The sequence below is a fragment of the Rhincodon typus genome, chromosome 21, assembly GCF_021869965.1.
Source record: "Rhincodon typus isolate 14 chromosome 21, sRhiTyp1.1, whole genome shotgun sequence".
NCBI lineage: Eukaryota > Metazoa > Chordata > Chondrichthyes > Orectolobiformes > Rhincodontidae > Rhincodon > Rhincodon typus.
In genome coordinates, this window is record NC_063352.1 from 47,981,350 (window position 1) to 48,003,251 (window position 21,902).

Consider the following 21,902-nt stretch of genomic DNA (forward strand, 5'->3'; position numbering starts at 1 on the left):
CCTAAGCATGCTGTGCATGGAGACACGTTGCTGCAGTTAGTGCAAATTTCAGTTCGAGATGTGTTGTACTGCACTTTGGCAGTTTTAGGAATAAAACATATGGGGAAGAGGAATTTCAGTCTCTGATAAAAAGAGTTTTATTTTGCTTTGAAAAGCATGTAGCAATCAGCATATTACAAACGCAGAACTGACCCGAGTTAGCTTCGTTTATCAGTTTAACTAAAACACCATCTTTAAGTTAAGGCGAGTGTTCCGATTTAGTAGATCATTTTAATTTAGTGTGGAAGCTTAATTCTTGTATTTCACACTTATATACTGTGCTGGCTGTTCATCTGTGATGAACAGTAATTCTTACACTCTGAGGAAACAGATTTTTTTCTTATTCGTTCACGGGACGTGACCATTGCTGGTTGGGTTAACATTTATTGCCCTTCCCTAGTTGCCCTTGAGAAGGTGCCTTCTTGAACCGCTGCAGTCCATCTGCTGTGGATTGACCCACAATGCCATTAGGGAGGGAATTTCAGGATTTTGACCCAGCAACAGTGAAGTAAGGGCGATATATTTCCAAGTCAGGATGGAGAGTAGTTTGGAGGGCAACTTGCAGGTGGTTTTGTGTTCTGCATAATTTCAGCTATTAGTAAAAGTACTCTTTTTACTTAACTACTGCGTTCGGTATGTGATCCTATAAATCATATTCAGATTGGGAATTGACAGTGAGAGTTTCTTATGGTCTTTGGTGATTTCTGCATTAACGAAAATAGTCACGAGAGGGATTTCTCAAAAACCATCTAAAATCACACTAAACCAGTGGCCCAGAAATGAGGGGTATCCCTAATCTGAAAACATCCGATTTCTCCATCTACTGCTATGCTTCCAAACCGGTCAGTCACGGAGTGTTATAAAACTCAGTTCCACTCTTGTGAACATGATTTACAGGGTGGGGTGGGGGGAGTAAAGAACAGCGTTAGGGCCTAAATGTTTTAAATCAATGCATGCGTTAGAATGTGACGGTACCTCCTGGTAGTGGGAGGTGAAAATTAAATGATAAAATGGCAGTCAAATGATCTGAAATGGGATGTCAGTTCTGCGTTTGTTATTTGCTGATTGCTACATGCTTTTCAAAGCAAAATAAAACTCTTTTTATCAGTGACTGAAATTCCTCTTCCCCATATGTTTTCCCCATATGTGTATATCAAGAGGTATGAAATGACATTGAGACACCTCAGAGTGCAACAAGCTACATGGGGAAAAGTCGAATTTGATCGCATTTTCTGTAGTGTTCATATTGAATTATTTTGTCCTCAGGCCACCTCCCTGACATCGAATGTAAGTATTGAGGGAGCTTCAACTGTACTGAAATGCCGTCTGGCGAAAAGTTCAATTTTATTGCACTTCCTGTAAGTTTCTATTTGAAATATTTTGTCACACGCTTTTACAAATCTATGAACAATTTTTCTCTGCAAGTAAATATTTCATCCTTCCTCGACATTTACAGTCATACAGTCATAGAGTTGGACAACTTGGAAACAGACCCTTTCGTCCAACTCTTCCATGCCGACCGGAAATCCTAAATAAATTTAGTCCCATTTTCCAGCATTTGGCCCATATGCCTCTAAACCGTTCCTATTCACATAACCCATCCAGCTGCCTTTTAAATGTTGTAATCATGCCAGCCTCCGCCACTTCCTCTGCCAGCGCATTTCACACGCGCACCACCCTCTGCGTGAAAAAGTTGCCCCTTGGGTCCCTTTTAAATCTTTCCCCTCTCACCTTAAGCCTATGCCCACTAGTTTTGGACTCCTCCATCCGGGAAAAGACCTCGCGCGTATTAACCCTATCCATGCTCCTCATGATTTTACAAACCTCTATAATATCACCCTTCAGCCTCAGGGAAAATAGCCCCAGCCTATTCAGCTTCTCCCCATAACTCAAACCCTCCAACCCTGGCAACATCCTTGTAAATCTTTTCTGAACCCTTTCAAGTTTCACAGCATCCTTCCTAAAGCAGGGAGACCGCAAGTGCACGCAGTATTCCAAAAGTGGTCTCACCAATGTCCTGTACAGCCACAACATGATGTCCCAACTCCTATACTCAATGCACTGACAATAAACATATTTAGGAGCAAATTACCGATCTCCAGCACTTATAATTTAATATTTATTTTCCCGATTAACAGTAAACATTACATTTGATGTTAAAGAGCAAATCTCCCGCTGGAATGTCAGAAGACTGGCAAATGTGGGGAACAAAAACAGAAATTGCTGGGAAAACTCAGCAGATCTGGCAGCATCTGTGGAGAGAAATCAGAGCTAATGTTTCGATTCCTCTCCACGGATGCTGTGAGACCTGCTGAGTATTTTTTTTCCCACAGCAATTTCTGCGTTTCCGATTTCCAGCATCTGTAGTTCTTTTGGGGAATATGTGGGGCTCAGACGGCGGCTATCAAAAGCGGATATTTCGAGGGATTTCACAAATAAATGAGTCAACTTTCGTTCAGTACTGTGGACTTGGCAGCGCACAATCATTTTATACCGGTACTCCAGCTCTGCCAAGCTAGCGAAACAGTTAATTAAGTTTTAAACGGGAAATAACTGAGGATGGGAGCCTGACTCGAGTGTGGAGTGGTAGAGACGCTATTGCCCTTTTAAAAGTGTTGGAAGGCGTGTCTCGGCCAAGACTTGATATTCCCCATGATTGGCTTTCACCGAAGCGCCTATTGATTGGTCTGCAAACTCCGGACTGGGTAACAAATATTTAGCAACAGGAGCTGGGTATGTCAGAGGCTGGAGTTCACTGTGAGCAATGGAAGGACAGAAGTAAAAGGGTAGGGGGCGGTGCAGCTCTGTCCTTCGGAATGACCAATATGCCCGTGTCTGGAACTCCGTCTCTCTGTGGATGTCACTTCTAATGGGAATCTCCGCTTGATTAAATCCTGATCGTGTCTGTGGGTTTAAAGATGCTTCTATTGACTCCCTTTGCACTGTGGACTTTTCTGCTTTCCCTGCTGAAGATGGTGTGCTCTAATTACTCCGTAGACCTGTGCAGCTGGAAAGGAAGGTTGGAAAGGCTGCTTTATTATTATTTGTGTGTGAATGCCAGAGCACGCGTGAGTTCAGATCCTCGACTTTGTTGTCCTGTTTGGCGATCTGTGTGCTCACACCAGGACAGGGACCGAGGATCCCTGGATAGCAGCGCCCCCTGGCCACTTCTGGTCTAAACTTTCCAGAAATTTTTCGGAAACTTGTTTTTGTTATCAGCAGAAATGATATAAAAGTGTACTTTTCAAATAAGAAAATGACGAGGGCGGGAGGCGTTATACGGGGAGAAACTAGAGGATTCTTGTTGAACCAACTTTGTTAAGCCAGTGGTATTTGAAAAATAAGCGACCGAGTTTGCATTCCCAACTCGAATAAATATAAATCCTTTGGAGATGTTTCAGGTTAAGTCTAACATGATGAAATCTAGAGCAGCTTCCCATGATGAGAAATATGAGGATATCTGGGTTCTATCGTTGTGTTTGCATTTTTCCCCAAAAACTCTTATTCGCAAAAAATGTAAACAAAAACATCGCCAAAAATCATTTGGCTTAAATATTAAATGATCTCAGAATTTGAACAGCCAATTAAACGATTCCATTATATTCCCAGCTCCGTATTGCTGACCGCTATTTGGTGATTAAGGTTATTTTAATTCCTATCATGTACATCACTGGGTTATTACAGCTAGGGTGCCTTGTAAACTGGAGGTCATTTTTTATTTTTAACTTGCAGTGCTCTACTTTCTATTTATTGTTTGCAGGCTGGGAGTTTTGCTTTCATAATTGTGGCCTCGGATCCAGCATTTTATTAAAATGCAAGCTCTTTGTTATATTTGGCGCGCACTTTTATTGTTCCAATTGGTCTGCCCCTTTAAAGTGCAGCGATGCGCTTGACAACAGCAGGACCCCGGGCAATCTGTCTCATCCCCTCTGAGCTCGGAACTCAGCCCGCACTTTATTCGCTGGAGCAATGCTATTTGCTGAGAAAATAGCCTTTTTATTTCATGCGGGGATGGGGGAACCCATCCTTGCACGTGAACTGGGGTGAGGGAAATTGAGTTGCTGGTGAGGCACTTTCTGCAGTGTTATTGTTGCTTGTTCAGTTTCACTGGTTTTACGTTAGTTGCTTGTGATCTAGATAGTTACAGGATGCACAGGGACATCATTTGACAGGAGGAAATCCGAAGCTGTTATAATGACCAGTGTTCATTATAAGGCCCTGATCTAAAATTTACTCTTCACTTGGTCATAAATGCCCCCTTCTTGGTCTACAGTAGGCTTGGAGCAATTTTTAAACCAAAACAATATCTGTCCATTCTGCACAGCTCCGAGCAGGTGGATCTGCTGGCATTACTTGCAGCTTTCATGAGCTGTTTGGTCACTTGAGTTTCAACTCACTTAAGGTTTCACCAACATGGAAACTAGGATCAGACTCTTCAGATCATACAAGGCCCAGGGGAAATTTAATACATAAGCTCACCATTCTGAATGAGTTAGAAAGATTGGAAGAGGAGAAAGTGCTGAGAAAAGAATGTTTTTTTTAAAAGTTCATGGAATGTGACTGCCATTTATTGCCAAGAGGTTGTGGGTCTGGAGTCCTATGTAGATCAGGGAAGACTGGCAGATTTTTTTCCCATAAATGACATGACGAAACCGACAGGTTTTTACAGCAACCAACAGTGTATGTGGTCCATGGTTAGCATTACACTATCTCAGTTTTCCAGATTTTATTGAATTGAAATTTCAGCTTCTACCACGGAATTTGAACCTGTGTCCCAAAAACATTGTGGCCTGGGATTCTGAATTACTTCGGCGGTGACATTGCTATCACACACTTTATGACCAATAAACTGATGGAAGTGGAAAAGCAATGCTGGGCATGTCTACATGTGTATAAATTGGTGATGACATATGGACATCTGTTCCCTAATAAGGGAGAGCTGGTGGTGCGGTGGTACTGTCACTGGGTTAGTAATTCAGAGACCAAGGCTATTGCTCTGGGACCACAGCTTCAAATCCCACCATCATGACCATCTTGAATTGCTCTTGATCTAAATGGCCCAGTTGAATTAGCACCATCTGGATTTGAAAATTGGCTTTGTTAATGGTGACATCTACTATCTATCTGAGGTAATATGTCATCCTTATCCAGTCTGGCCTATATATGGCTGCAGACCCACAGCAAACTAGTTGACTCTTAACTGTCACCCAGGCTATTAGAGATTATTAATAAATGTTAGACCAATATCCATTGGATGCCCACATCCTATGAACAAATAATAAAAAACAGCTTTCTCTGCCTTTTCCCTATACGCAGGCACATTGATTTTACTTAAATAACCATCCATTGCCCCCTCAAATTGCTTCAATTGAACCTGCCTCCACTGCCTTTCCAGGCAGTGCATTCCAGACCCTAACTATTTGCAGTGTAAACATGTCTTATTCACTTTGTATTTGCTTCTTTTGCAAAGCACTGTAAATCTGTGCCCTTTGGATCTTGATCCTATTATGAGCAGGAAGAGTTTCTATCTAACTTACCCAGGCCCTTCATGGTTTTATAACCTTAGCTCTTAGCCTTCTTCTCCAGGAAAACTGTTCCAACCTCTCCAATCTCGCGTCACAATTTTCCTGAAACCATTCTTGTAAATCATTTCTGCACTCTGTCTCTCCAACGCATTCACTTCCTCCCCATAATGTGGCACCACAACTATGCACAATACTCCAGCTGAGGTCTAACAAGCTCCTTGTACAATTTTAACATGACCTCCCTGCTCTTGTACTCTATGCCCTCATTAATAGCTGAGGATAGTGAAAGCTTTATTAACTGCATTTTCCAGTTATCCTACCACTTCCAATGATCTGTGCTCCTGTACAACCTGTTCTGAACCCCATTTAATTGAATTGCACCCCCTGTTTTGTATTGACTGTGCACGTACTCTAAACTAAAATGCTTCTCATGTGAGTGCAACTCACAGGCTGATTTAAGCAGACATTTTTTGCAGTGACAGTATGCAGCCTCAGTGTTAAAAGGGAATCAATGTGCAGCGTACTTAATGTCCTCTTGTGCTCCTTTTCCAGTGGTTTGTCCCAGGAGCCTGGTAGTGTGGAGCAGATCTTCTTGCACTGTGCTGAGGGGGACGTGGAGTGGCTGTATCCGGTGGGAGCGCTGCACCTCAGCCTGTCTCCCCGGATCCCATCTCAGCTGACCGGCCCAGCCACCCCTGGAAGTTCCGGGGCTCAAGTCACGGCCTGCATCAAACCGGCAGAGAGCTTTCGGGGGGCTCAGATCTACCTGGAGCGGGATGGGGAGCTGCAGCTGCTAGTGTGGGATCGACAGGAGGAGGAGGAAGAAGATGGGGGTATCGAACCCAAAGTCCATTGTTTCAGCCGCTCGGCTGGCGAGAAGGTGGCACTCTTCATCCAGTCCACCCTGCACAGGGATATCAGCCGCCGCATTGCTGCCTTTAAGTATGAGCTTCGGGGAGATTGGAGCTCGGGAGTACTGCTCTCTCAGCAGATTGAAAGTAAGGAGTCATCAATAATATCGATACCTTGGACTGTGCACGCCCGCTTACAATGTTGACTTGTTAACTAGAGCTTTCAGACTACCCTGAACTAACACCGTTCCCCCACCCCGCAACTTGTCAGTCACAGTGGCAGGGAATGGGCAAATTCAACCAATCAGTCTTTGGAGGTGATCCCAATCTGTCAATACAATACAGGCATTGATGCAGAGATCCCATTGTCAGGAGAAGGTGGGGGAGAATTGACATGATCCCTTAAAGCTGGATTGGTTTCCTTAGTTGACCAGAGGGTGCAGAATAAAGCCAAAAGTATTGGTTCAATCCCCACAACTGGCAGTGGTAGTTCATATCTTCTCAGCTGAGCTGGGAGGTCATGTTGCGGCTGTAAAGGGCATTGGTGAGGCCACTTCTAGAATGCTGTGTTCAATTCTGTAGGAAAGATGTTGTTAAACTTGAAAGCATTCAGAGAAGATTTACAAGCATGTTGTCAGGATTGGAGGATTTGAGTTATAAGGAGAGGCTGAACTAGCTAGGGCTATTTTCCCTGGAGTGTAGAATGCTGGGGGGGTTATGAAGGTTTATGAAATCATAGGGGACATGAATAGAGTGAATATCCAAGGTCCTTTTCCCTGGGCAGGGCATAGGTGTAAAGTGAGAGGGGAAAGATTTAAAAGGGACCTGAAGGACAACTTTTTTCATGCAGAGGGTGATGCGTGTATAGAACGAGCTGCCAGAAGAGATGATGGAGGCTGGTACAATTACAGCATTTAAAATGCATCTGGGTGACTACATGAAAACAAAGGGTTTAGTGGGGTATGGGCCAAATGCTAGCAGATGGGTCTAGATCAGTTTAGGATGTCTGGTCAATGTGGATGAGTTGAACTGAAGGATCTGTTTCTGTGCTGTATGACTCTATGACTTTTCATTCCAACTGGTTACCCACAAGTTATACATATCCAGTTGTCTCTCTCTCTGATGGAAGGAGATGTCTCTAGTCCTTTCTAGACTATGGCTCCTTACCATGCCTTGAAAGGAAGGCTGCAGCTTAATTCATTTCCATTTACAGATTTGCTCAGCCCCATAATCTTTAACACAATGGAAGACAGAGACGTGTGCTCAGATAGCACCATTCATGAATTTAGAAGGTTCGAACCTGAACTGCTTGTGTTAAGTACTTTTGAAATGCAGTCTCTGCTGTAATGGAGCTACCTGTGAGGATAAAACTCTCAAACCAGAGATTCATTAAAACTGGAATCAGTGCATTCAATACTGAAATGGGAATTGAAGGCCTGTTTTGAACTGGTGCCAGTAGGAAGTGGTAGAAGGGCTGATGATACCCAGGAGGAAACAACAGTCAAACTGCTGATATTATTGGCAATACTGGCTCCAGGAGGAAATGCCAGTTGAATGGTCCACACTTGTTATTTTCCCAGTTTGACCACAGATGCTTCCAGTTTGACTTCAGTGGTGAACTGGAATAGTGTGAGTGCGCCTCTACAAATGTCCAGTCAAAATATTTTAAACGAAGGTTTCATCTAAAACTGCACAAATGTTATTGTGGAAAATAGGAAGGGGTCTATGCACAAGGCTAAAATACAGACACTGCTTGCAATTGACTGCAGACAAAAAGACACACCCAATAGATAAGGGACACCCATTAGATAGAGAAAGATGTACAATTTGGAAACAAATAGATCAGAACCCTGCAACATCTAATATGATTGCATTTTTAAAAAGAATACTTCCAACATCTTAGTACACACAACTTCCTCAGCTAGAGCAGGAGTTTACTGTTGGAAGTGTGCTCCCAGTATCACTCTGTCCTGTAGGTGGAGCTCTCCCTGAGCAAATTTGACATCCTTTCAGTAGCCAACAATTGACAAACAATGAGTGGCCCTTTCAGCCTGGGGCATTTATTCACTGCTGCTCTTCATTACCTGCGCCCCCCCCACCCCAATCTCCTCCTACTCCTTACAATTGCCTCGATAGAGGGGAAGGAAAGGACTTGTCACTATCCTGAAGGTCAGATCTGAAAATGTAGACTAGTTATTCTAAATGTGCAAACTGTACACGATTGTGTGTAGTCTGGAGTGACAATGACTTGACCAAAGGCAAGTTTACTATTCCAATCTTCCTCTGCCCTTTCCATAACTTTTTGTATTTAGTTTCAAAAGTTAATGCTTCCACATAGGAAAGTTTGCAGTTTTAATAACCCCTCTGTTAATATTTGCTCAATGACTGTTGTGAAGCAGACCACTGTTAAAGAGGTTGGTACTTGTCATATTTCATGCAGCTACCTGCACTGAGAAGAAACAATAGTTCTGGCACCTCATCAGACTTTGCCCCACCAGGTCAGAATGATCAGTGAAGTCAGTTTGATTTCACATTTCACCTGGATTCTTTTTAGTTACCTGGAGTTTGTTAAAGTTTTTATGAACTTGATGACCTATTGGGTGAAATTCCCAACAGCAGGTACTAAACAAGTCAATCAGAGTTTACATAGGGAAGAGGAAAAACAATTGGTGGAGTTGAGGGGGGGTAGCAAATAAAAGTGTTCTTTCTTGGTAACAAAAGAGAAACAACTGGATGTCTCTTTCTGTAAGCCATTCTTGCAAAATGAAATGCAAAAGGACAATACTTCAGATTGTCTCAATCTGATTTCCTGAAACGGACAAAGCTAAATTTTTGTGTAAAATTAACATTGCTTCCAGACAAAGATTATAGCAGTGTCAGCATATGTTTGGAAGATCATTTTGTAATTCTCAGAAAACTTGGGAATATCACCATAAAGCATGAGATGGAGGAACAGGACCATTCATCCCATTGAGTGTGCTCTGCCATTCAATAAGATCATAGCTGATCTGATAATCCTCGATTCCATTTTCCTACCTTTGCCCCATAACCCTTGATTCCCTTACTGGTTAGAAATCTGTCTATCTCAGCCTTGAATATACTTAATGACCCAGGTTTGACAGCTCTCTGTGGTAAAGAAGTTCACAGATTCACTACCCTCTGAGAGAAGAAACGAAGTAGGGTCAGATGGTGTAGAATCGGTGTGGGTAGAATTGAGGAACCGCAAAGATAAAAACAACCATGATTGGAGTTGTGTACAGGCCTCCAAACAGTAGTCAGGAGCTGGGGCGCAAGATACACCAGGAGATAGAAAAGGTGTGTAAGAAAGGCAAAGCCACAGTGATCATGGGGGATTTCAATATGCAGGTGGACTGGGAAAATCATGTTGGTAGTGGATTGCAAGAAAAGGAGTTTGTGGAATGTCTACGAGATGGCTTTTTGGAGCAGCTCATGGTGGAGCCCAGAAGGGAACAGGCAATGCTGGACTTAGTGTTGTGTAACGAGGCAGAATTGATAAGGGAGCTTAAGGTGAAAGAACCCTTAAGAGGCAGTGATCACAAGATGATAGAATTTACTCTGCAATTTGAGAGGGAGAGGATAGAATCAGAGGTAACAGTTTACAGCTGAATAAAGGCGACTACAGAGGTATGAGGGAGGTGCTGGGCAGAATTGACTGGAAGAGGAGCCTAGCAGGAAAACAGTGGAACAGCAATGGCAGGGGTTTCTGGGAGTAATTCAGGAGACACAGCAAAAATTCATTCCTAGGGAAAAGAAGCTTGGTACAGGGAGGATGAGTATAGTCCCATGACTATACTGAGACTGAGACTATACTGGGACTATACTGAGACTGAGACTATACTGGGACTATACTATTCAAAACAGATTAAATACCGGAATACCGAATGGCCTGGACAGAGTGGATGTTGGGAAGATGTTTTCATTTGGAGGAGAGATTAATACCCGAGGGCATTGCCTTAGAGTAAAGGGAAGACCTATTAGAATGGAGAGATAAGGAGAAACTTCTTCAGCCAGAGAGTGGTGAATCTATGGGATTCACTGCCACAGAAGGCTGTGGAGGCCAGATCACTGAGTACATTTAAGACCGAGATAAATAGGTTCTTGATTATAAAGGGGGTCAAGGGTTACGGGGAGAAAGCGGGAAAATAGGGTTGAGGAACTTATCAGCCATGATTGAATGGTGGAGCAGACTCGATGGGCTGAATGGCCTAATTTCTGCTCCTATGTCTTATGATATTATAGAAGAAATTCCTCTTTATCTGCCTTAAATGTGTGACCCCTTATCTTGAGATAATGCCCTCTGGACCTAGACTCTCCCACAGGGGGAAATAACCTTTCCACATCTATCCTGTCAAGTTCCCTCAGAATCTTGTGTTTTAGTAAGGTCACCTCCAATTGTTCTAAACTTCAATGAGTACAGGCCCAATCTACCCAACCTCTGCTCATAAGACAATCCTTACATCTGTGGTATCAGCCTACTCAACCTTCTCTGACTGCCTCCAATGCCAGTATATCTTTCCTTGCGTAAGGGACCCAAAACTGTTCACAGCATTCCCACTGTGCTCTGGCGAGTGCTTTGTATAATTTTAGCAATACTCCACTCCTTTTGAAATAAAAGCCAACATCCCATTTGCCTGCCCTATTACCTGCTGAACTTGGTATTATCATTTTGTGATTTATGTTCAAGGGCTCCCAAATCCCTCTATACTGTAGTTTTCTGCAGTCAACAAGTTAAATTCTAACTATTTGTTCTTAGTGGGAACAAAGACCACAGAGCAAATAATATTATGAATTTAATTAATTTCATTTGGTGACAATTATTTAACTAGAATAATGCTACATGTGTTTGCTTTTGAATTATTTCAAATCCTTACAAACTTTAGGGGTGTTCTGCTCATGACTTTCAATTCAAAACTGTAATTCTTTCATTACCTGCTGTCTGGCAATGATACAAAGTTCCTGAGTACATAGAATCGATGATAGACTGAGAGAAGATTGTTGAGTTGTTGAATTAGGAAAATAAACTTCAAATCCCAAACGAACAGTGATTTCTAAAACCAGTTGCCAAGCCGTGGTCACTAGGAGCACTCCAGAAGTTAATGTAGTTCCTTCTGTTATAGAGGATAATGGCAAATTTTTGCAGCTCTGTTATCCGGTATTTAATCTGTTTTGAATGTGGCACCACAGAAAAATATTTCTAGTTTTCAAGCATACAGCTTTAAATGCAGTTCTGGATGTAAAATTATTTCAGTGAGCTGACTGAGGTACAAAATGCAAGTTTGTGGTGAGATTTCTGCACAGTCAGCAATTCTTCCCGATTTCCACTTTGATGTGCAATTCAGAAACACAGTGAAAGTCTTACATAGTTCATGCACGAAAACATGTTTGGTCTGGCCAGGTGTGTCTGGACCTCAATGGGTCATTCGAAAGTTTTAATCCCACACCAGTTTTACTTCCTATTGCTCATAGGAAAAGGGAGGAAAGTTCTGTCTGAGAACAAGTGCATTGAGGGTCAGGAATGCTGTTGTCTTTGTAATCCCAATAGCATCCTTATGGCGAAACTGACAGAAGCCTAGTGTATTGGGTCCAAGACAAAACTCTGCCTTTTATTCAGATGCGTGAAAGATTAAGGATTTGTATAGTTGTCATTGGTGATTGTAAAGCATTTCATCATGTTGTTTTGTTTGTTTTTTAATGTGCAATCAGTATGCCTTTGGATTTTTTTGGACCAAGGTAGAATTAAGATTTAAGGAACATGTGAATGGAAACTTTCCTCAAAGTGGTTTAGTGTGCAGAATAGCCCACAGACCTGTCCCTTCAGCATAACTGCAATTCACATTTGTCTTGGACACCTATCAATATGAGGCAAATGTAATTTCTTTGTGACAGCGTGCATTTAAGATGTATTAAGGTTCCTTTTTAAAGGCATAGCAAATAACAGTTGAGACATTTAAAAACCAAATGTGAAATTGTTTTTGTCAGGTGCCAACAGAGTATTACTTGTATATAATTTACCGAGGAAATCATTTCCCGTTCAGAAATGTCTTGCTGAATTTATCTTGAAAATTTTACAAAATGAAGTTTGCTTAAATTATGACTCTTATTATCCTCACGACCTCCCAGTGTATTAGAGAATTGAAATAAAGAACTGAAAAAATATCAGCTCACACTTTTTTAGTTCCTTAAATTAGTAACATTGGACAATTAAAATTTAGAATTGGAAATGTCATTCTCTTTGTTATCCAAGCAGGGTGATCTAATTGTACCATGAGGAAAGGGTCCTTTTTTAACCTTTTGTCAACCTCTATTTTTGAAATCCATACTGGAGGCCAAGATTATTAATTCTTTGTAAACCAACAGGTAAATTCTAATGTGGACACATTGTGCTGATCATTAATCTTTTCATTATCTGTTCCACCTTCGGCAACTAAGCATTTCTGTTTCTTAAATACTTGCTGCAGATAGTTGAGAAGGCTTTCTGAGCTAGAACTCTAGAATTAAAACGACTGTACTGATGTGAGCACATGTGCTTGATTTGAGTCTTTGTGCATTCAGGGGTATGTTTTTTGTCCCATGTTTCACAAAATTGCTTTTATCCTGCTATTGTACCTTACCTGTGCATTCAGAACTAACTGCATTTGGAAGCTGTGAGTAGGAGACACAGCAATAGGAGGAGGTCATTTAGCCCCTACATGCTGTTCTCCCATTCACTGATCATGGTTGATCACTAGCCTTTTTTCAAGAATTCATTCATGAGATCAGGGCATCACTGACTAGGCCAGCATTTACTGCCTATCCCTAATTGCCCAGAGGGCAGTTAAGAGTCAACGACATTGCTGTGGGTTTGGAGTCAGATAGAATGGCAGTTTCCCTGCCTAAAGGACATCAGTGAACCAGATTGGTTTTTCGTGATAATCGACAATGCATTCATGGTCATCATTAGATTCTTAATTACAGATTTTTATTGAATTTAAATTCCACCATCTGCCGTGGTAGGATTTGAACTTGGGTCCCCAGATCATTACCTGGACCTCTCCATTAACAGTCCAGTGATAATACCACTAGGCCATCACCTCCCGTAGAAGCCTACCTTGTATACACCTTTGCCCTATGTTTCTTAACACTGGTGGCAAACAAACTCCTGGTTTTGAAATCGGCAATTGGTCTGGCAGCAATTTTTGTTCATAGTAAAGAATTCCAAACTTCTATATTTTTGAGAGAAGTGTTCCTGGTCAATTGCCTGAGAGGTTTCTCTCCAGTTCCAGGGATTGTGAGCTCCAAGGTAGCTGTAGTCTTTCTCATTGCTGTCCCCTTTCACAGGTCTTTTCTCCGCCATCCCCTATTCTCATAGAATTTTCTCCCTACTGTCTCGGTTTTAAGTGAGGGGCCATGACAACTTTCAAACCTCGAAATGAAATCAGCGGGGAAAAGTTTGGGGGATCACCACCTTTGGCAATGCCCCGGATCCTAGGAATAGCAGAAATAGTTTGTTTCAATCGATATTATCCGTTAACTTTAATATCTTGAGTACTTTGATCAAATGGGATTTTAATGTTCTGTACTTCCAGGTCGATCAGGCCTAGTTTGTGTAATCTCTCCTTGTAGCTTAACCCTTAGAAACCATGCATCCATCTAGTGAATCTACACTGCACTTTCCATGGCCAATCTGTCCTTATCACGGTGTTAGTTCAGAACTGCTCTGTAACTGAAACTCTATAACTGACAGTGTCACCAGATTGTTGAGATGGCAGGACTGATGGACAAAAAAAGTCTGAAACAGATGGGTCTATATTCAATGGAGTATAGAAGAATGAGGAGGAATTGCATAGAATCCTGTAAAATTCCAACCGGACTAGAAAGGGTAAACACTGGATGGGCGTTCCCGATGACTCGGAATACCACAACCAAGGTTCACTGTCTAAGAATGTGGTTATGGGATACACCATTTAGGACTGAGATGAGGATAAATTTCTTCACTCAAAGAATAGTGAGTCTGTGGAATTCTCTGCCACAGAGAACAGTTGAGGGCAAAACATTGATTGTTTTCAAGAAGGAATTAGATATAGTTCTAAGGTTAAAGGGATCAAAGGCTATGGGGAGAAAGCAGGAACAGGGTACTGAGTTGGAAGATCAGCCATGATCATATTGAATGGCAGAGCTAGCTCGATGGGCTGATTGGCCTACTCCTGCTCGTATTTTCTGTTTTTGTTATGTTGGGTCACATCTGCTTTTCACTGTGCAATAGTGCAATCGCTGAGACACTGCTAGACTCTAGCTTTCAGTAGATTTTATTGATTTGTTCCCGCAGCTCTTTCCAGTTGCTTAAGAAGTCAGTCAGAGCGAGACAAGCTATTAAAGTAAATTTTTGCCTAGATTAAATGTATCGGGCTTTGGCCCATGGCAGGTTTAAAAATAAAAACTGTAAGCAATCACCTCTTAGAAATTCTCTCTCCTTTGCCAAGTATTAGCCCACACTGGCCACTATATACTACACTTTTGGCTTCAGTGAGCTGCAAATCCTGGCATGGCAGTCTTGTAAATCAGTCACATCACATAATAACTGGAAAATGGGTTCTGATGGGGAAAATGCTAAGTGCGGTCTTTTACTTTAGTGATCAAAAATGCCTGGCTATTTCTATTGCAGAAGAACTTGAGACTCATAGGTCCCTACTGGTTTTTATTTCTGGTGTCTATGGTCTACAGAAGAGGATTTTTAGAAGACACATCCAGTTTAAAACACCTTAGTATTGATTCAGTGAAATAGATGTGCATTTTGGTAACAACCTCCAATGTTGTGGTGACATTGCGCTGCAATCTGAGATGCACAATATGGGAAAGGATCTTCCCTAAGTTATTCTTGCGTCCTTGTAAAGCATATCCTTCAGGCTTCATTTAATCCTCTGCACTGAGCCCTGGAATTAACTTGGCTGGTTACATTTCAGATATAACAGGTCATTAGCCGCATGTAGATTTAATTTTCTTTATTATACATTGAAAAGTTAACAGCATAAAACCTATTAAGAATAGAAGGCCATTGAGTCTTCTGATTTCCCAAAAAGAAAATGCTTAAACTCTGAACATTTCTTGGGTGTAGATGTAATTAAATATTTGTGATGAGTAGCATTGATATGCTGTTTCATCTTACAATTGATGTCATGACTCGAGGAATATAGTTCTATTTGCCACTGTCCTGATGTCATATCAAGCATAACGATTTGACCTGTAATATACAGTTTGCTCTGGCTCAGTAACCACAATTAAGGCAGGTGCCTTGACCAGAAATATAACCTCAATAAAACATTGACCTAGCTTTTCCTGAACTATAATTGTGGTTTGCCAGGTGCTCCCGTGTTCACTTTTGATGTTCAGCTACTGCCAAGCACTTTTGTTTGGTTAAGATACTAATGGGATTTCAAAGTAACCAGTAAATCAGGCACATACTTACACTATAACCGTAATTTAGACTTTAATGCTTTCCCTTTTTAATGCTGAATCCAACTAATACCTTACTATTTCCTACACAACAGTACTATCTTTATCTTGCGATATTCTTTGCATCTTGGTATTCCTATTCAGAATTACCTCCCGGATGTCACGTTAATTTAAATCCACCTCTCTCCCAACCCCTCCGACTCCATCCCCAGTTTCACTATCCATTCACCCTGAATGGAAATTGGTCCCAGCTCTGTCGGATGTAACCCTCTGGTCTGTTCAGATCCCATGTCCTCAAGAACGTCCAAATGTCCCAAGAATCTAAAGTCTGCACTCCTGAACTATCTTGCCCACCACTCATTCACCTGTTTTACCCTATTTTTAGACTCACTTGTGCATGATACTGGGAACAACCAAGAGATGACTACTTTTGAAGTCTTGTTTGCTAATTTCCGATATTAGCTTCCTATTTCCTAACTGCAGGATCACATCCTCCTTTTCTGCCAATGTCATTTACCCCAACATGGAGCGTGAGAGAGGACTGTTCATCGGCCCCCCCCCCCACCCCCCCTTCCCCCGCCCCGCCCAATCTAAGGCTGTATTGCAGCTATTGAGTGATACCCTTGATCCTGGCACCATCCTGGGTTCACACAAATGTGGGTTACAATGTGCCAGGTCTGCTCAGTGAAATTGGTGAGTTGCAGATGCAGGTTGCTATGTGGACCTATGGCAGTAACATGAACCTAATCGAAAGATGGACAGGACTAGGTATTAAATATCCCTGAATAAAAGATGTTGCAAAAGGAAGAGAAGGGGGATTGATGGTGGTACTGATTCAGGAGAACATTGCTGTACAGGTAAAGCAGGATGGTCCTAAAGGGACAGTGACAGAATCTATTTGGCTAGAGCTAAGGAAAAAAGAAGTGCAATTAAATTGTTTAGCATTGTCGAAGGAGAAAGATCGGAGAAAGATGTGGAGGAACAGACTTGCAAGGCAACTACAGAGAGGTGCAAGAATCAGAGTAGTTACAATGGGGTATGTTCTTTATCTGAACATAGACTGGTGTAGTAGCTGTAGTAGATAGAAAGGCACTTGGGTTAATTAGGGAAAGCCAGCATTGAATTTCTTAAGGGAATATTGTTTTTGACTAATTTGTCTCTGTTTTTGATCAACAAACAGAGGGGTTGAGGAAAGTCATGCTGTTGATGTTCTGTGCGTGAATGTCCAAAGGCGCTGGATGCAGTGCTGCACAACAGACTTGTGAACAAAGTTAGATGTCATGCAATAAAAGAGACAGTAGGAACACTTATGAAATTTTCTTAGTGAGGGGAAATAGAATAGTGGTGAATGGATAGTTCTCAAACTGAAAGAAGGTTTATAGCTGAACTCCTTAAAGTTGGGACTCCTGATCTTCCTAATATATATGTTTAGGACCCAGGAGTCACAGTTTCAAAATTTGAAGGAACTACAAAACCTGGAAGTGTTGTGAGGAGGACAGTGTAGAACCGTGAAAGTGCATAGACTGGTAGAATGGGTGAACAAGTGGCAGATTAAAATTAGAGATGTGTGACATGATTCATTTTTGGTATAAAGAAAACAGAATATAAGTTAAACAATGTAATTCTGAAGGAGAAATGGGAACAGAGAGGTCTGGGTGTATATGTGCATGGCTCATTGAAGTTGACAGGATTGGTTGAGAGAGCAGTCAATAAAGCATATGGCATCATTGGGTTTATTAATTGGGTTTGCATTAATTGGAGCTAAAAAGTTATCTGGAGTATTGTGCCAAGTTCTGGGAGTCACACTTTAGGAAGCATGTGAAAACTTTGGAAAATGCTTCCAAGAATGAGGGATTTCCATGGCATCTTAGAGGAGAAAAGTTGGGGCTATTTTCCTTGGAGAAGAGAAGAGATTTGATCAAGTATCCAAAACCATGAGGAACATTACCTGACACTCTGTCCTGGCCTCAGCTTATTTCCTGCTGAAAACTTAATCCATGTCTTTTCTTGGTGTACCCCTAGGTTTGATTATTCCAACATCCCCTATTGTAGCATCCCATATTGATCAGCTTCCCATGTACTACCTTCCACTGACTCAGTGCCATTCGAAGCTCTGCTATCTGTACCAAATTTGTGCCTACACCGTCTTACCCACCTGTCTTGGGCTCACTAATCCACATTAGTTTGCAGTTGTGCAATATCTCTTGTTTTTAAATTTCTCAGTCGTTGGTTTCATGTCCCTCAATAGCCTCAGCCCTCTCTCTGTCTAATCTCCTTTGGCTCTGCAATTCTCTCCTCCATCTGTCCTGGCTGTTTGACAGTTCTGTCATTGGTAGGTTTGCCATCAGCTTTATAGGCCCTCAGATCTAAAATTACTTCCCATCTTTGCTCATCTCTTCCCTTTAAGAGTCATCTTCAATCTTCTCTTTTCAACCGAACTTTTGGTCGTCTTGGCTGACATTTTCTGGTGTACCTTGGTGTTCATTCCTTTTCCTGTGAAGCATGCTGGGACATTTTATTATGTTGAAGATGGTATATGAATGCAAACGGGTGTTTGGCTGGTTCAGAAAACATGAATGCTACATTAGTGTAGTAGGTATCTTCTCCTGATGTTTGTGAATGCTTTTGAGGAAGAATAGGGAGTACGTTATCTTGTAATCATGCCTTGATGTTAATGCAAGGGAAAGTTATATTTTAAGAATTATTTTATAGTAGCACTGATGGCTTTTGGCATAACCATAATCATAGAGTCATACAGCATGGAAACAGAGCCTTCGGTCCAACCAGTCCATGCTGAACATAACCCAAACTAGACTAGTCCCACCTGCCTGCTCCTGGCCCATATCCCTCCAAACCTTTCCTATTCATATATCCATCTAAATGTCTTTTAAACATCGTAATTGTGCCCACATCCACCACTTAGCACAGAAACTTTATAGAACCATAGTGGAGGAAGCTAATGGAATGAAACAAAAACCAAAAGAACTGCAGATCCTGTAAATCAGGAGCAAAAACAGAAGTCGCTGGAAAAGCTCAGCAGGTCTGGCAGCAGCTGTGAAGAAAAAAATCACAGTTAGCGTTTCGGGTCCGGTGACCCTTCCTCAGAACATAGGGTGAAACAGTTTAGTTGCAATATGATAGCATGAAGTTGACGGACCAAATGGCTTTTTCTGTGCTGTAATGACTCGATAAATGCGACCATATATTCATGTATAAACAAACTGTATACAGATATATGAATGTTAAGTCTTGAGCACATCCTGTAAGTGCTGTGTTTTGTGTAATCCTACTGCATGGACATCACAAAAAAGTGACTTTAATGCTGTTACTCTGACCTGAAGTGAAACCAATACCTAGAAATGAAAGAACATTTGTGACAAGCACTGCACTTGAAGACCAGACAGTTTTGTTTGTGACTAGTTTGTTAGTCAGGAAACATTTGATTTGGTTTGAATTTTCCACGTACCTGTGCTGAGATGAATGATACTGTAAATGCAACGCTCCAATGTAGGTAGTAGACTATCTGCCTTGACTCAAGTGCTACACATCAGTTCACATTTTCACTCTGAGATAGCAAGAACTGTCAATGCTAGAGTCAGAGGTAACACAGTGTGGAGGTGGAGGAACACAGCAGGCCAGGCAGCATCAGAGGAGCAGGAAAGTTGATGTTTTGGGTCGGGACCCTTCTTCTGAAGAAGGGTCCTGACCCAAAATGTCAGTTCACATTTTCAGGTCACTTCTGGTCAACTAACACAACACAAAAGACCTGTTATCAGAGACAATGTAAACTCCCTTCATTATCAAACTTCAGCTTTTTTTAAAATCCGTTTTGTGGTAAAACTGAATGACTTGATTCATGTACCATGAAGCCCATTGTCATCTGATTGTTTCATCACAGTGGAAAGAATTATGTTCAGTGAATTATTAAACTTCATAAGATAACAGGGGAAAGCATGACTGACTGCCCTAAAACCACTGTAGTTGTTGTTTTAATACCATTAATGCATGAACTCAATTAATTTTAACTAATTTTCATTAGTAACAATTGAAAGCCAACACAGGAAGCAGTAATTGTTACCAGACCAACTCTGCTGTTTTTAATAACTAGTGCTCAGCAATGATATGTTGGCTTTTTTAGCATGTCTGAGGGCAGTAGTAGAACGAATAACAGGAGTCAGAGTATCGGGGGTAGGCCGGAAAGTGGAGTTGGGGGCAAGGATGGAGATCATGGGTCCTAGTGGTACTCCTGACTCAAAAATCCCAGGCCCCCAACCTGAGCACAGCAGGCACCCTAGATCCCTGGTTATCAGCCCTGATTACCCCCTTGTCCTGGGCCTGGGTGGAGGCTGCAATCCAATTAGCTACAACCTTACTGAATGCCAGTGTAGGCTAAGGGAAGGTACCTAGTTTGCATGTTTGTATCTGAGAATGTTTTGCATTGCTGAAATGTTGTTTAACCTTTCCCATGTTGGAATCCTCTACAAATATTGACACACACGTGGAATCCTAGTACTATTGGCCAAAGATTACCAGATACCCAAAGAAAAACAGCTCTAGCATTACAGATAATATTCTGTATTTTTCTCAATTATTACAGGCTAAAATAAGTTGGCCACTGTCAGTCAATGTCTGTGGAGAAATTTAATCATTTGGTGATCTGCAGGTAGAAATCAGATGAACCGCCAGGATCTCCACACAGACCAAGGATTCCAATATAGTGCATAATATTTACACAGCATATGTGTTCAATATCTTAAGGGACTTTTTTTTAAAATAAGTATTTGGCAAATCTTTCTATCTGCACATAAAAATGGAATTCTGGCACTTAACACGTAATGCATTTTATCACAATCCTGGCTTGTATTTGTGGGTAAACAAAGTAAATGAAGCATTTATTTCATTTTCATAACTCCCCTATTTTCGTCTCTTGGCAGTGAAAGTAGAGATTACAGATGCATGTGTTCTTCCGACAAGCATAATCAGTACTTGTCAGAATCACAGGTTCCCAAACCAGTCTGTCCATGTGAACTGTTGCCAATCTCCTCCAAATAGGATAGAAAAAAATTGATTCCAGTTATGGTTGCTCTATCTGCTTTGAAGAACTGATACCTGTGGAATGGTGTGAGAACTGATTCCGGTAACAGAGAATAACAGGAGCAGATGTTGGTAACGTCAGTAGACTAGTAATACAGAGGCTCAGACTAAACTCTGTGGGCCATGAATTTCAAATCCAACCATGGTATCTGGTGAAATTTAAATTCAAATGAATAATAAATCTAATGCTGAGAATGCAACTGCTATCAGTTGTTATTAAAAACCCATCTGGTTCATGCATATCCTTTAGTGAAGGAAATCCTCTGGCCTACGTGTGACTCCAGACCCACTAAAATGTGGTTGACTCTTAATTGCCCTCTGAAATGGCATAGCAAGCCACTCAGTTTGAGGGCAATTAGGGATCGGTGACAGATGGCACCTAAAGAAAAAAAAGCCTTCAATAAATTATAGTTCTGTTCCATTTGTGAAATAAATTCAAATGATGAATCTCTACCAGTGCTATAGTCTTGCAAGTGATTTTCCCAATAATTTTCCCTCATTTTCCCAAAAATGAAAAGTTTTTTTTAATACTTTTGCATTCAAAACTTCTGCTTCCTTGAGCACCGACCTTCAATAGGCATCTTCACCTTTTTGTGTGTGACTCCATTTTGCTGGAGTAGTGGGGGCAAGGTTAACCTTTCGTCCCTGGTACATTTATCTTTAACGATGCTGTGCATGTATCCCCAGGTCAAATTCCTCTTGTTTCAAAAAAAATCCCCAACCGCCAAGCTGCATTAATACTATTTACGTTGCAAATTTTTGTTCCATGTCAAAAGGAGAAGTAATTGCGAATTACTGAAAATGTTAAACTTCAGAAGGACTACGATACACCCTGTGTTCAAACAATAATCAAGCTGCAACAACTTGTTGTCTTATTTCTGAAGGATCTGTTGTGCAGACTTATAGCTGTCACTCTTTGAGAAGGAGTGCAAACCCAGTTTGG

General features: G+C 41.4%; 1 protein-coding gene across 2 annotated transcripts in view; it reads left to right on the plus strand.

The window, feature by feature from the left end:
- The first annotated feature begins 2,795 nt into the window (after positions 1–2,795).
- The window catches only part of metrn (meteorin, glial cell differentiation regulator), a 46,436-nt gene continuing 27,329 nt past the window's right edge, over positions 2,796–21,902 (plus strand). For both annotated transcript variants that reach the window (XM_048609579.1, XM_048609580.1), the window contains exons 1-2: positions 2,796–3,058; positions 6,117–6,562. In XM_048609579.1, coding sequence (XP_048465536.1) covers positions 2,958–3,058; positions 6,117–6,562 — 547 coding nt within the window. In that variant the 5' untranslated portion in view covers positions 2,796–2,957. The remainder of the gene's footprint in view (positions 3,059–6,116; positions 6,563–21,902) is intronic.